The sequence below is a fragment of the Mustelus asterias genome, chromosome 19 (assembly GCF_964213995.1).
Source record: "Mustelus asterias chromosome 19, sMusAst1.hap1.1, whole genome shotgun sequence".
NCBI lineage: Eukaryota > Metazoa > Chordata > Chondrichthyes > Carcharhiniformes > Triakidae > Mustelus > Mustelus asterias.
In genome coordinates this window covers 1,749,447-1,763,383 of record NC_135819.1, presented here as the reverse complement: position 1 = coordinate 1,763,383, position 13,937 = coordinate 1,749,447, and the positions used below count along the sequence as shown (strand labels likewise).

The 13,937-nt window shown below is 44.2% G+C and overlaps 1 protein-coding gene across 6 annotated transcripts in view; it reads right to left on the bottom strand.

Annotated features, from left to right (window-relative positions):
- The window catches only part of LOC144507672 (adhesion G protein-coupled receptor E3-like), an 80,245-nt gene that overhangs the window by 36,619 nt on the left and 29,689 nt on the right, over window positions 1-13,937 (bottom strand). For 3 of the 6 annotated variants that reach the window (XM_078234836.1, XM_078234835.1, XM_078234838.1), the window contains 2 exons: window positions 11,555-11,713; window positions 2,256-2,402 (listed from right to left, as the gene is read on the bottom strand). In XM_078234836.1, coding sequence (XP_078090962.1) covers window positions 2,256-2,402; window positions 11,555-11,713 — 306 coding nt within the window. The remainder of the gene's footprint in view (window positions 1-2,255; window positions 2,403-11,554; window positions 11,714-13,937) is intronic. The other 3 variants (XM_078234840.1, XM_078234837.1, XM_078234839.1) reach the window with 1 other exon arrangement.

Genomic DNA, 13,937 nt, shown 5'->3' with positions numbered 1-13,937 from the left:
GTGTAAGAAGTCTCACAACACCAGGTTAAAGTCTAACAGGTTTATTGGTAGCACGAGCTTTCAGAGTGCTGCTCCTTCGTCAGGACTCACCTGATAGAGGAGGAGCGCTCCGAAAGCTTGTGCTACCAAATAAACCTATGAGACTTTAACCTGGTGTTGTGAGACTTAGAACCATAGAACCATAAAAAATTACAGCTCAGAAACAGGCCTTTTGGCCCTTCTTGTCTGTGCCGAACCATTTTATGCCTAGTCTCACTGACCTGCACTTGGACCATATCCCTCCACACCCCTCTCATCCATGAACCCGTCCAAGTTTTTCTTAAATGTTAAAAGTTACCACTTTGTCCGGCAGCTCATTCCACACTCCCACCACTCTCTGCGTGAATTCCCTTTATTCCCTTTAAACTTTTCTCCTTTCACCCTTAACCCATGCCCTCTGGTTTTTTTCTCCCCTCGCCTCAGCGGAAAAAGCCTGCTTGCATTCACTCTATCTATACCCATCAAAATCTTATACACCTCTATCAAATCTCCCCTCAATCTTCTACGCTCCAGGGAATAAAGTCCCAACCTATTCAATCTCTCTCTGTAACTCAGCTTCTCAAGTCCCGGCAACATCCTTGTGAACCTTCTCTGCACTCTTTCAATCTTATTTACATCCTTCCTGTAACTAGGTGACCAAAACTGTACACAATACTCCAAATTCGGCCTCACCAATGCCTTATATAACCTTACCATAACACACCAACTTTAATACTCGATACTCCGATTTATAAAGGCCAATGTACCAAAGGCACTCTTTACGACCCTATCCACTTGTGACGTCACTTTTAGGGAATTCTGTACCTGTATTCCCAGATCCCTCTGTTCAACTGCACTCTTCAGAGTCCTACCATTTACCCTGTACGTTCTTCTTTGGTTTGTCCTTCCAAAGTGAAATATCTCACACTTGCCTGCGTTAAATTCCATTTGCCATTTTTCAGCCCATTTTTCTAGTTGGTCCAAATCCCTCTGCAAGCTTTGAAAACCTTCCTCACAGTCCACTACACCTCCAATCTTTGTATCATCAGCAAACTTGCTGATCCAATTTACCACATTATCATCCAGATCATTGATATAGATGACAAACAACAATGGACCCAACACCGATCCCTGCGGCACACCACTAGTCACAGGCCTCCACTCAGAGAAGCAATCCTCCACAACCACTCTCTGGCTTCTTCCATTGAGCCAGTGTCTTATCCAATTTACTACCTCCCCATGTATACCTAGCGACTGAACCTTCCTAACTAACCTCTCATGAGGGACCTTGTCAAAGGCCTTGCTGAAATCCAGGTAGACAACATCCACCGCCTTCCCTTCATCCACTTTCCTGGTAACCTCCTCGAAAAACTCTAATAGATTGGTCAAACATGACCTACCACGCACAAAGCCATGTTGACTCTCCCTAATAAGTCCCTGTCTATCCAAATATTTGTAGATCCTATCCCTTATCACACCTTCCAATAACTTGCCCACCACCGACGTCAAACTTACTGGCCGATAATTTCCCGGATTTCTTTTGGAACCTTTTTTAAACAACGGAACAACATGAGCCACCCTCCAATCATCCGGCACCTCCCCCGTGAATACTGACATTTTAAATATGTCTGCCAGGGCCCCTGCAAGTTCAACACTAGCTTCCCTCAAGGTCCGTGGGAATACCCTGTCCAATCCTGGGGATTTATCCACTCTGATTTGCTGTGTTTTTTCACTGGAAGTTACCAAAGTACCAGGGGCAATACCGTTAGACCCCGAATCGTTCCTTCCCCCTGCCTGCACTGGTCAGCTGGAAGATATGTTTGATGTTGGGTAGGATTTAATTGACCACCTTGGGTGAAATTTGGTTGAGAACACGATCTCACCCAGGAGCAGATTCTACATCCGCGTGCATGCCAAACGTGAAATTCAGGCCTGTGTTCTTCTGGCAAGGACAGCTAATATATCAAAAGGGGAATCTCGTAAATGAAAATCTTATACAAGGTGAACAACGTTAGGAAGGACAGTTCAAAGGAAACAATGAAGCGCTTCAGCACGATTGTTCCGGGATTCATTGCAGTGTGAGAAGTCACGTCCCCTCTCCACAAATGCTACCAGACCAGCTGAGCTTTTCCAGCAGTTCCTGTTTTCATTCCTTATAAATAAAAGATTCATCAGCATCGAAAAGTAAAGATACATGAATGTTTAAGTAGTTTCACCTCCAGCAGAATAGTCTTTACCTCGGCACTGAGTCTTTGTTTTATTGGTAAATATGCGTTCTCCAGTGGTTGAGACAAATCCGTCATTACATCTGCACTGAAAACCTCCGAACTTGTTGGTACATTCTGCATTCAAACCACACGGGTCTGACTCACACTCATCGATATCTGGAACAAAAATCAGTTCTTTAAACCTGGGCACCAAAATGGACAAGCTGCTGAAGTTCTTTGTCCTGCACTCATCAGGACAAATGCAAGAATGCCAAATTTCAAATGATCACAACAATTTATGCTGCAGGGGAACAAAAATCGCTGATTGGCTGGCAAGTCCAATTTGATTGGCCCAGGCATTGCGATGGAGAAAGCTGAGGGGAAGCACAGACTCTCCTAGCTCCCCAGGGGCCATTCTGAACCACGTGTCACTTTTGAGTGTTTACTGAAATATGGAGGAATGTTCTGGATGTTGTTCCTCCAGTTTTTACCTCGGCACTGGTATAGATGTGGCTGAGACAAATCATTGATCACAAGTGCAAAGCAGAAAGCTTGATCATATTCCTTTAGTTGGCAGAGAATGAGTCCCTGCTTATGAATATTTGCCACATCATACAAGAGTAGATGAGCCACGTCCCAAACTCGACTGATTTTCTTAAACTGGTCATTAGTGTAGCTATTAGCGCACTCAGGATTATTCAAGAAGAGCTGCCCAATCGTGGAATCACATCATAATAGATGTTTTGTGTTGGATTTTGCAACGAGCCAGTTGCACTCTGTACTCTGTCTCGTACAAACAACATTTTGTGTAGGTTTGGCACCGATTTTGAATTACTCAGGAGTTGGGGGAGCTTACATTACAATTCACTGTCGCTTTTTCCATGACAGCACCTCGACTAATCAAAGTCGACTTGCCAACCAATCAGCACCCTTCTCTCCCCTGGCATAAATTGTCGTAATCATTTGAAATTTGATACTCTTGCGTTTGTCCTGATGAGTGCAAGACAAAAAGCTTCGGCAACCTGTCTCTTTTATCAGTAATCTGCGAGTTCTTTACAACAATCCTGAATGCCTTCAAACGCCCATCACCTCTCAGCCCTGTTCTGAATTCTGACTGGAGAGGGGATCCTGTCACACGTTTACCTCCCGGGGGTCATGGCTCAATTGGCGAGTGGTCAATGGTAAGCGAACCTCAGCCCAATTCAGCACTGCATGCAGCAAGTGGCATTGCTGGGACCAGCTACCAACAACAACAACTTGAGGCACCTCCAATGTTATAAAACGTCCGAGCATGCTTCACAGGAGTTTTATCAAACAACATTTGACACCAAACTTTTAATCTGGATCCAATGCTTCTTTAAGCATTGTGAGTGCACCTTTGAACATCTGTTGAAAAACAGGTTGGTCTTTAGGATTTTTCTCCAACAGTCTTTACCTCCTCACTGCTCCATTGGTTTACTTTGGATTAAGATCAATTTTACCAGTGTTTGAGGTAAGTCCCTTCTTGCAAGTGCAATTGAAGTTGAGGCACCTTGCATTCGACCCAAATGGGCTTGACTTGCAGATACCTTTGATATCTGGAAAGAAATATGTGCTTACAATCTACCCCAGGCACTCCGATTTATTGACCACCTCTCAGTCTAGCCCTGGCATCAGATACATACCATCCAACATCACAACAGTGAGGTAATGTCTTGGCTCTGAATGGCTCCCCACCTTGCTTCAGTTCACCAGCAACAGAAAAATATACAACAACACTTGCCACTTATAAAACCCTGGCTCTGGACAATAATATTACCACACAGTCCCACAAAGAGCACAATATTTACCCCAAAGTTAGATTTTCTAACATCACTGCTAGCTATGAAGATTGAATGCAAGGATTAAACTTTTCAGACTGGGTTCCACTCCCTCTTCTCTCTGAAGATGATATTTGATCAAACTTGCCAGGGACCACACCGTGGCACAGTTATTGGCACTGCTGCCTCACAGTGCGAGGGACCCGGGTTCAATTTCTGGCTTGGACGACTATCTGTGTGGAGTCTGCATGTTCTCCCCCTGCCTGCGTGTGTTTCCTCCCACAGTCACAAAAGAGGTCCTGGTTAGGTGCAGTGACCATGCTAAATTCCCCCTCAGTGTACACGGACAGGCGCCAGAGTGTGGCGATTAGGAAATTTTCACAGTAACTTCATTGCAGTGTTAATGTAAACCTATTCGTGGCACTGATAAATAAACTTTAAACATCTTCATTGAAACTTCTAATTCCTCATTTGGTTTGCTCTTTGGCTTTGATGATTGTGTTGCGATACATCTTATTCTGTTTATACTAAGTAGAATCTTTGCCACATTGAAAGACCCATTTCTGCATCATATATTCATGATATAATTTCAAACAAACTTTTCATTTCCAAATTTCAGTGTCAGAAGTTCTTGTTATTGGAAGTAGCCATTGACATAACCATTAAAGTTGCCCATTCGTAATCCTCTGTCGTAAAACCGCTGAATTGAAAATGTCCTTGATGCATCCATTGGTTTTTGACAACCAGTATTGACTTTGGCAAAATTCCCTAACTAATTTGGACTTGAGGGATAGGTAGAAGAAGTCATGGGACGTTGGGAATGAGGTGTTTCATTCTCCAAGCTTACAGTCATTAGGTCTTGTGGTTACATAGCCTAGTAGTGATGGTTCTGAGAGGTGGAGAGTTCACATCCCAATCGTGGCTGGTGGTGAAAAAAATTCAAGCTTCCCCCCAAAAGGTAGGTTCACATAAAAACATGATTGGTTCACTCATGACCTTTTGGCATGGACATTCTGCCATCTCTGTGTGTTCAATACAACTTTAGTCCAGTTCAATATGGTTGATGCTAATACACTCAAGGAGGGTAACTAGGGACAGGAACATTAAAAAATCAATTGTATAACTCCTTTAGATAGTAGGTTATCATCAAGACAAAAGCCGGCATAATCAAGGACCCCATGCACCCCGGACATTCTCTCTTCCACTTTCTTCAGTCTGGAAAGAGATCGAAAAGTCTGAGGTCACGTACCAACTTATTTAAGAACAGCTTCTTCCCTGCTGCCATCAGATTTTTAAATGGACCTACCTTATATTATGTTGGTCTTTCTCTACACCTTAGCTATGACTGTAACACTACATTCTACACCCTCTCCTTTCCCTCTCCCCGATGCACTCTATGAACAGTATAGTTTGTCTGTATAGTGAGCAAGAAACAATACTTTTCACTGTGTCCCAATACATGCGGCAATAATAAATCAAATTCATACATCATCTTAAACCAGCATCTCTTTCACAAACACTCTCCAAATGCAATTTTGATGGAGCTTAATCTCTGCACGTGAACGAAGCCCAGTCCATCACGCAAACCAGCCTCCCATCTATTGACTCTGTCTACACTTGCTGCTGCCTTGGGAAAGCAGCCAGCATAATTAAGGACCCCACGCACCCCGGACATTCTCTCTTCCACCTTCTTCTGTCGGGAAAAAGACACAAAAGTCTGGGTTCACGTATCAACTGACTCAAGAACAGCTTGTTCCCTGCTGCCATCAGACTTTTGAATGGGCCAACCTCTCTTTAAGTTGATCTTTCTTTACACCTTAGCTATGACTGTGACACTACATTCTGCACTCTCTCGTTTCCTTCTCTGTGTCTGGTATGCTTTGTCAGTATAGCGCGCAAGAAACAATACTTTTCATTGTATACTAATACATATGACAATAATAAATCAAATCAAATCAACAAGGAAACATTGGTGAGCTACAATCTTAGTGCTCAATGTTCATCTAATAAACCTTCAAATTACGATTCCCTTTGTAACGCCATGGCTGTGTTTGTTCAGTTGGCAAGGCATTTGGCTCAAAACTGCGAAAGAAATTAGAATCCCATTGAGTTCCAATTATTCTTGCGTCCTCGTAACGCTGACATGAGAAACAGAACAAGGCCCACGCATAGGATCACTGGGCACGTTATCACGGAAACTAGCCAAAAGTAGCCCAATCCAAAACAAAGCAAACAGAATTCATCGACCGTTCCTTTCAACCGAACAGCATGTTGACAATCATAAATGCTTTCGGAGAGTACCAAAGTGTGAATATGAAGGGTTTTACTCTTCACTCATCTATAACATTCACTTAAGATCTATGTTTCATGAATTTGTCAATGGAAAAGGTCGCTGTACAAAAGAAAGATGAATACCGAGTTAAAAATCAATTATTTTTAGTTACAGATCTATCATCAAACCATCATAGCAGTACAAGAGTGACACTAAATAATCTTGACATCACCATGGTTTCATGGTCATTAAATATTGAACAGTGTTGAACATTCCTGTTACTTCCTTTGAGCCTTTTTTTAAACGATCATTTTCTCTGCTGGTTCTCCCTGATGACTTGATTCTTCCTGAATTTGGGTCCACAGGTTGCTTGTATCACCCAAAGCAGCCCACTTGATTGACACCCCATCCAGCACCATGATCATTCACTCCCTCCACCTATGATGCAGCAGTCTGTGTCCCATCCCTGCAGCGACCCTTCCCAAGCACCTTCGACAGAACCCGCGACCCCCACCACCTTGAAGGGCAAGGGCAGCGGACACGTTGGAACAGTTGGAAGTTCCCCTCTAAGTCACTCACCATCCTGGCTTGGAAATATTTATCGCCGTTTCATCACTGTCGCTGGGTTCAAATCCTGGAGCTCCCTCACTAACCGTGGATCAACCTTCCCCACAGGAGTGCAGCAGTTATAGAGTCATAGAGTCATAGAGGTTTACGTCATGGAAACAGGCCCTTCGGCCCAACTTGTCCATGCCGCCCTTTTTTTTAAAACCCTAAACTAGTCCCAATTGCCCGCATTTGGCCCATATCCCTCTATACCCATCTTACCCATGTAACTGTCTAAGTGCTTTTTAAAAGACATAATTGTACCCGCCTCTACTACTACCTCTGGCAGCTTGTTCCAGACACTCACCACCCTCTGTGTGAAAAATTTGCCCCTCTGGACACTTTCGTATCTCTCCCCTCTCACCTTAAACCTATGCCCTCGAGTTTTAGACTCCCTTACCTTTGGGAAAAGATATTGACGATCTAGCTGATCTATGCCCCTCATTATTTTTTGACCTCTATAAAATCACCCTGCAGCCTTCTAGGCTCCAGAGAAAAAGTCCCAGTCTATCCAGCCTCTCTTTACAACTCAAATCATCAAGTCCCGGAAGCATCCTAGTAAATTTTTTCTGCACTCTTTCTAGTTTAATAATATTCTTTCTATAATAGGGTGACCAGAACTGTACACAGTACTCCAAGTGTGGCCTTACCAATGTCTTGTACAACTTCAACAAGACGTCCCAACTCCTGTATTCAATGTTCTGACTAATGAAACCAAGCATGCTAAATGCCTTCTTCACCACTCTGTCCATCTGTGACTCCACTTTTAAGGAGCTGTGAACCTGGACACCTAGATCTCTTTGTTCTATAACTCTCCTCAACGGGTAAGTCCTGCCCTGGTTCAATCTACCAAAATGCATCACCTCACATTTATCTAAATTAAACTCCATCTACCATTCGTCAGCCCACTGGCCCAATTGATCAAGATCCCATTGCAATCAGAGATAACTTTCTTCACTATCCACTACGCCACCAATCTTGGTGTCATCTGCTAACTTACCAACCATGCCTCCTATATTCTCATCCAAATCATTAATATAAATGACAAATAACAGTGGACCCAGCACTGATCCCTGAGGCACACCGCTGGTCACAGGCCTCCAGTTTGAAAAACAACCCTCTACAACCATCCAATTTTGTATCAATTTAGATACCTCACCCTGGATTCCGTGAGATTTCACCTGATGCAACAACCTACCATGCCGTACCTTGTCAAAGGCCTTGCTAAAGTCCAAGTAGACAACATCAACTGCACTACCCCCATCTACCTTCTTGGTTACCCCTTCAAAAAACTCAATCAAATTTGAGAGACATGATTTTCCACTCACAAAGCCATGCTGACTATCCCTAATCAGTCCTTGCGTCTCTAAATGCCTGTAGATCCTGTCTCACAAATACCTTCCACCAACTTACCCACCACAGATGTTAGGCTCACTGGCCTGTAGTTCCCAGGCTCTTCCCTGCAGCCCTTTTTAAACAAAGGCACAACATTTGCCGCCCTCCAATCTTTAGGCACCTCACCCGTGACTATCGATGATTCAAATATCTCTGCCACAGGACCCACAATTTCCTCCCCAGCCTCCCACAATGTCCTGGGATACACTTCATCAGGTCCCGGGGATTCATCTACCTTGATGCGCTTTAAGACTTCTAGCACCTCTTTCTCTGTAATATGTACACTCCTCAAGACATCACGATTTATTTCCCCAAGTTCCCTAACAGCCATGCTTTTCTCAACAGTAAATACTGATGAGAAATATTCATTTAAGATCTCACCTACCTCTTGTAGATCCGCACATAGATGACCTTGTTGATCCTTTAGAGGCCCTACTCTCTCCCTGTCACTGTTTTGCCCTTTATGTATTTGTAGAAGCTCTTTGGATTCTTCTTCACCTTATCTGCCAAAACAATCTCGTGTTCCCTTTTTGCCCTCTTGATTTCCTGAGTTCTACACTACCTGCTCCGGGACAATCCGAAATGGATTACAATGGTCGATTTTCCAGTGAAAAATACAACTTTGAACGAGATCACTTACTTCCATTTCTGTAACATTGCCCATCTCAGCCTCAGCTCATCTGCTCCTGAAACCCTCCCACATTCCTTTGCTACACTCAGACGTGTTTATTCCAATGCCCTCCTTGCCTGCGTCCCATCTTGTACCCTCCATAAAATTCTGCAGAGTTCATCCAAAGCTCTGCTTCTCCCTATGTTAACTCCCACCAAATCCCATTCACTCATCACCCTTGAACTACATTGGATCCCAGGTTAAAATTGTCGCCTGTGTTTTAACATCCTTCAGCTCTGATGAAGAAACGTTGGCTCTGATTTTCTTTCCACAGAGGCTGTCAGACCTGCTGAGATTTTCCAGCATTTTCTGTTTTTGTTTTGGATTCCAGCATCTGCAGTATTTTGCCTTTATCCCAGCTTCAATTGGCTCCATCATCAGGAGTGACGCCATGCACTGCCTTGGCTCTGAGCCCTGGAATTCCCTCCCCGCCTCTGTCTCCCTCTGGAAGACCCTTCTTAAAACCGACCTCTTTGTCCAAGCTTTTGGGCCACATGTCCTAATCTCTCCTGGTGTCAGACTTTAGGCTGACAAGACTTCTGGAAGGTGGTAGGGGATACTTTAAGTGCATTAAAAGGTGCAAAATGAAGATGTTGGCCGGAATTCTCCAGTCTCACTCGCCTCTGGCGAGAATGGAGAATTTGGTGCTCCATTCACAGCAGCGGGACTGGAAAATCCCAGCTGCAGGCGAGGTTGGAGAATCCCGGCCTGTTGTTATCGCTTTGCTACACACCTTTTTCCTGATTGGGTAATGAAGTGCTCTTTCTGCATCTTTGGATTGTCTGCACTCCCAATCTCGGGGATATCTTGGTGGGCCTGTATTCAGTGCCATTAATCCTGGGGGAGGCAATGATGCAGTGGTATTGTTACTGGGCTAGCAACCCAGAAACCCAGGGCTTGAATCCCGTGGCAGGCAATGGCTGAGTGGTATTGTTACTGGGTTAGCAATCCAGAAACCCAGGGTTTGTAATCCCACCTAAGGTGGAAGGTAAAAAAAAGCAGTAAGAAACAGGAAACAAGAGAACGAGTCTTGTATAGGTTAAAATGCTTTAAAAACAAAACTAGGAAGTAAGAATACTGGTTCAAATTGTTTTTTTTTCCTTTTGTAAGATGGTGAAACTTGAATTCAAGAAAAATCTGGTATTTAAAAGTCTAATGGTGATCATTCATCTATTGATTTAAAAACAACAGGTTCACTGTTCACCAATTTCAGGGGTTAGGGCCTCTGTGGGATTGTTGTCGGTGCAGGCTCGATGGGCCGAATTGTCTCCTTCTGCACTGTCGGGGTTCTATAATTCTGTGAACCTAATTTGTTTGCGAGCCTATTAGTGAGTTAAATGTGTGCAGCGTAATCACAAGCCAAAAGTAATGGATCCCAGAGGGAGATTTAAGTCTGAATCACTTATGAAGAAGAACGTTTGATAATCCTGTAATTGCCAACTGTGACACAACAGAACTCCTCTCAACTGCTAGTCGGACCAATGATGTTCAACCAACGTCTCGTTGAAGATCAAACTCAAATGAGGAGTTGAACCGAAGAATATAAGAAGTAGGAGCAGGAGTTGGCCATTCAGCCCATCGAGCCTCGTCCACCGTTCAATATGACCATGGCCGATCTTGATCTTCAACCCAATTTTCCCACCTTCCCCATATCCCAGAATTCCCCGAGAGATCAAAAATCTGTCTATTCCGGCCTTAAATGTATTCAATGGTGGAGCGTCTACAATACTCTGGAGTACAGAACTCCAAAGATTCACAATCCTCTGAGTGAAGAACTTTCTCCTCATCTCAGTCCTGAATGATCGGCCCCCTTATCCTGAGACTGTGCCCCTCCCCCGTGTTTTAGATTCCACCCCCTCCCACCACCCCACCCCTGCCCCCAGTGGAAACTCAGCATCCACCCTCAGAACCTTGTAAGTTTCAATGAGATCACCTCTCTACATTCTAAACTCCAGGCGATATAGACGTGGTTGATGACTCAGGATCACTTCGCTGCAAGATTGGACCTTTGGTGGACTGGACGTTCACTGGGTAACAGTATAGAGCTGCCAACTGGCCATCCCACTTAGGATAGTTCCACTGCTAACAGTGACATGAGGGTGGTGCGGTGGGGGTAACGCAAGGAAGGGGGACTACACTACACGGCTAGCTCTGGCAACTTCTCAAATCTGAGTCAAAGACCCCAAACATAACTTTAGAGCATGGAGGAAAAGGTTCCCACCATGCCTGTCTTTGACTCTTTTGACGCCTGTGGGGGAACACGCAGCATAGATCATCACTTGCAGGCACGTGGGTGACAACAGTGCAGCGAAATTCAAACTCCTTCAGCGAATACAGTTTGTCAAACACTTGACTTCCAATGGATGAAGATGGTGGGCCTTTAATAGCCATTGGCTCTTTTAGATGCAGCATGGATTCATTCAGTGCTCCCAGTTCAGGCCAAGAATGCAGGAATAAAAGCTGTAGAACGGTGACCCATGACCTTTAACCCTTTGACTGGTGCTAAGTGCACTGAAAAGAATGCATGAACTCCCCTATCACGCCACAAAGTCAAGCATTGAAAGAATCGATATAAAATTATGCTCACCACGGCAGTTCGTCCTTGAGGTAAAGTTATTTGTTCCTAATTGGTTGGTGTATCCTTTCTTACAGGTACAGTAGAAACTCCCAGGTGTATTGTAACAGTCTGTGTTTGCGCCGCACATTGCCTCTGTTGAATACTCGTCATCACCACACTCATTGTCATCTGAAATGAAGAGAAAGAAGATTACAGGCTTTAATAGAGATCTAAGAAAATAAAAAATATGTGCGGTAAGATTTGTACCTGATGTGCCATTTAATATAATCATGGCTGCTCTTCCAACTCAAGTCCAGGAGTAGGTCACTTGGCATTTCATAGAATCGTACAATCCCGACAGTTCAGAAGGAGGTCATTTGACCCATCGGGTCTGCCCCCCCATTCAATCAAGGCTAATAAGTTTCTCAAACCCATTCTCCTGCCTTTTCCCTGTAACTTTTGATGGCCTGACCAATCAAGAACCTATCTATCTCTATCTTAAATACACTGAGTGACCTGGCCTCCACAGCCTTCCGTAGTAATGAATTCCACAGATTCACCGCCTACTGACTGAAGAAATTCCTCCTCATCTCGGTTCTAAAGGGTCGTCCCTCTACTCTGAGGCTGTGCCCTCGGATCCGAGTCTCTCCGACTAATGGAAACATCTTCCCCACGTCCACTCCATCTAGGCCTTTCAGTATTCTGTAAGTTTCAATGAGATTCCCCCTTATTCTTCTGTGCTCCATCGAGTACAGACCCAGAGTCCACAAGCACTCCTCGTACGAAGAGCTTTTCATTTCTGGGATTATTCTTGTGAATCTCCTCTCGACTCTCTCCAGGGTCAGCATATCCTCCCTTAGATATGGGGCCCAAAATTACTCACAATATTCCAAATGTGGTCTGACCAGAGCCTTGTAAAGCCGCAGCAGTATAATATATATAACATATATACAAAATCAATACCCTGATATCATCATGCCTAATTCTTTGAAGCTCTAGTCAGGGGCGACTGTGTCTCAGCTTCCACCCTGCTCAAGCTTGCTGAGAAACATACACGTTTCAATAGTATCATCTCTCATTCTGCTAACCTCCGGGGAACCTGGACTTAATTTATTCACCATCTCATCTCATCCCAGGAATTACATATTGACTTTCCAGCAGAATAGTCTTTATCTCGGCACTGCGTCTTTGTTTTCTCGGTAAATTTACGTTCTCTAGTGGTTGGGAAAAATCCGTCATTACATCTGCACTCGAAACCTCTGAACTTGTTGCATTCTGCATTCAAACCACACGGGTCTGTCTCACACTCATCGTAATCTGGAATAAAAATCAGTTCTTTAAACCTGGGCCATAATATGGTTATACTGCAGAGAACAAAATCGCTGATTGGCTTGCAAGTGGAATTTGATTGGTCCAGGCATTGCCATGGAGAAAGCTGAGGCGAAGCAAGCTCCTGGGGCCATTCTGAAAAGTAAAGTAAAGTTTATTTATTAATGTCACAAGTAGGCTTGCATTAACACTGCAATGAAGTCACTGTGAAATTCCCTTTGTCACCACACTCCAGCACCTGTTCGGGTCAATGCACTTAACCAGCACATCTTTCGGACTGTGGGACGAAACTGGAGCATCTGGAGGAAATCCACGCAGACACGGGGAAAACGTGCAAACTCCACACAGACAGTGACCCAAGCCAGGAATCAAACCCGGGTCTCTGGCACTGTGAAGCAGCAGTGCTAACCACTGTGCTACCATGCCGCTGCACCACTGAGTGTTTACTGAAATATGAATGGATATTTTAGATGTTGTTTCTCCATCAGAATAGTATTTACCTCGGCACTGAGTCTTTGTTTTATTGGTAAAGGTAGGTACCCCAGTGGTTGAGACAAATCCGTCATTGCAGCTGCAGTGAAAACCTCCAAATATGTGGATGCATGCTGCAATCATGCCACATGGGTCTGTCTCCCACTCATCAGTGCAAAATAATCAAATAATCTCCCTGAACACCTTCAAGTACTGATCATCTTTCAGCCCTGCTCTAGCTTCTACCTAATGAGAGGTTCCGCTGACATTTACCTCCCTGTGTCATGGCTCACTTTCTAGAGAGGTCAAACTCAGAATGTAAACCCCATTCAACATCGTGAACAGCAAGTATTTTGCTGGGAAGAGATACTGATATATTCCTTATTAATATTCATTCACGTGTAGCACAAAGCCCGCACTTATTGCCCATCCCTAATTGCCTTTGAGAAAGCGGTGTTGAGTCATCTTCTTGAACTGCTGCAATCCCTGTGGTGTCGACACACCCACTGTACTGTCTGTAAGGGAGTTCCAGGTGTCCGACCCAGTGACAGTGAAGGAATGGTGATCTATTTCCAAGTCAGGATGGTAGGTAACTGGAGGGGAACTTGCATTG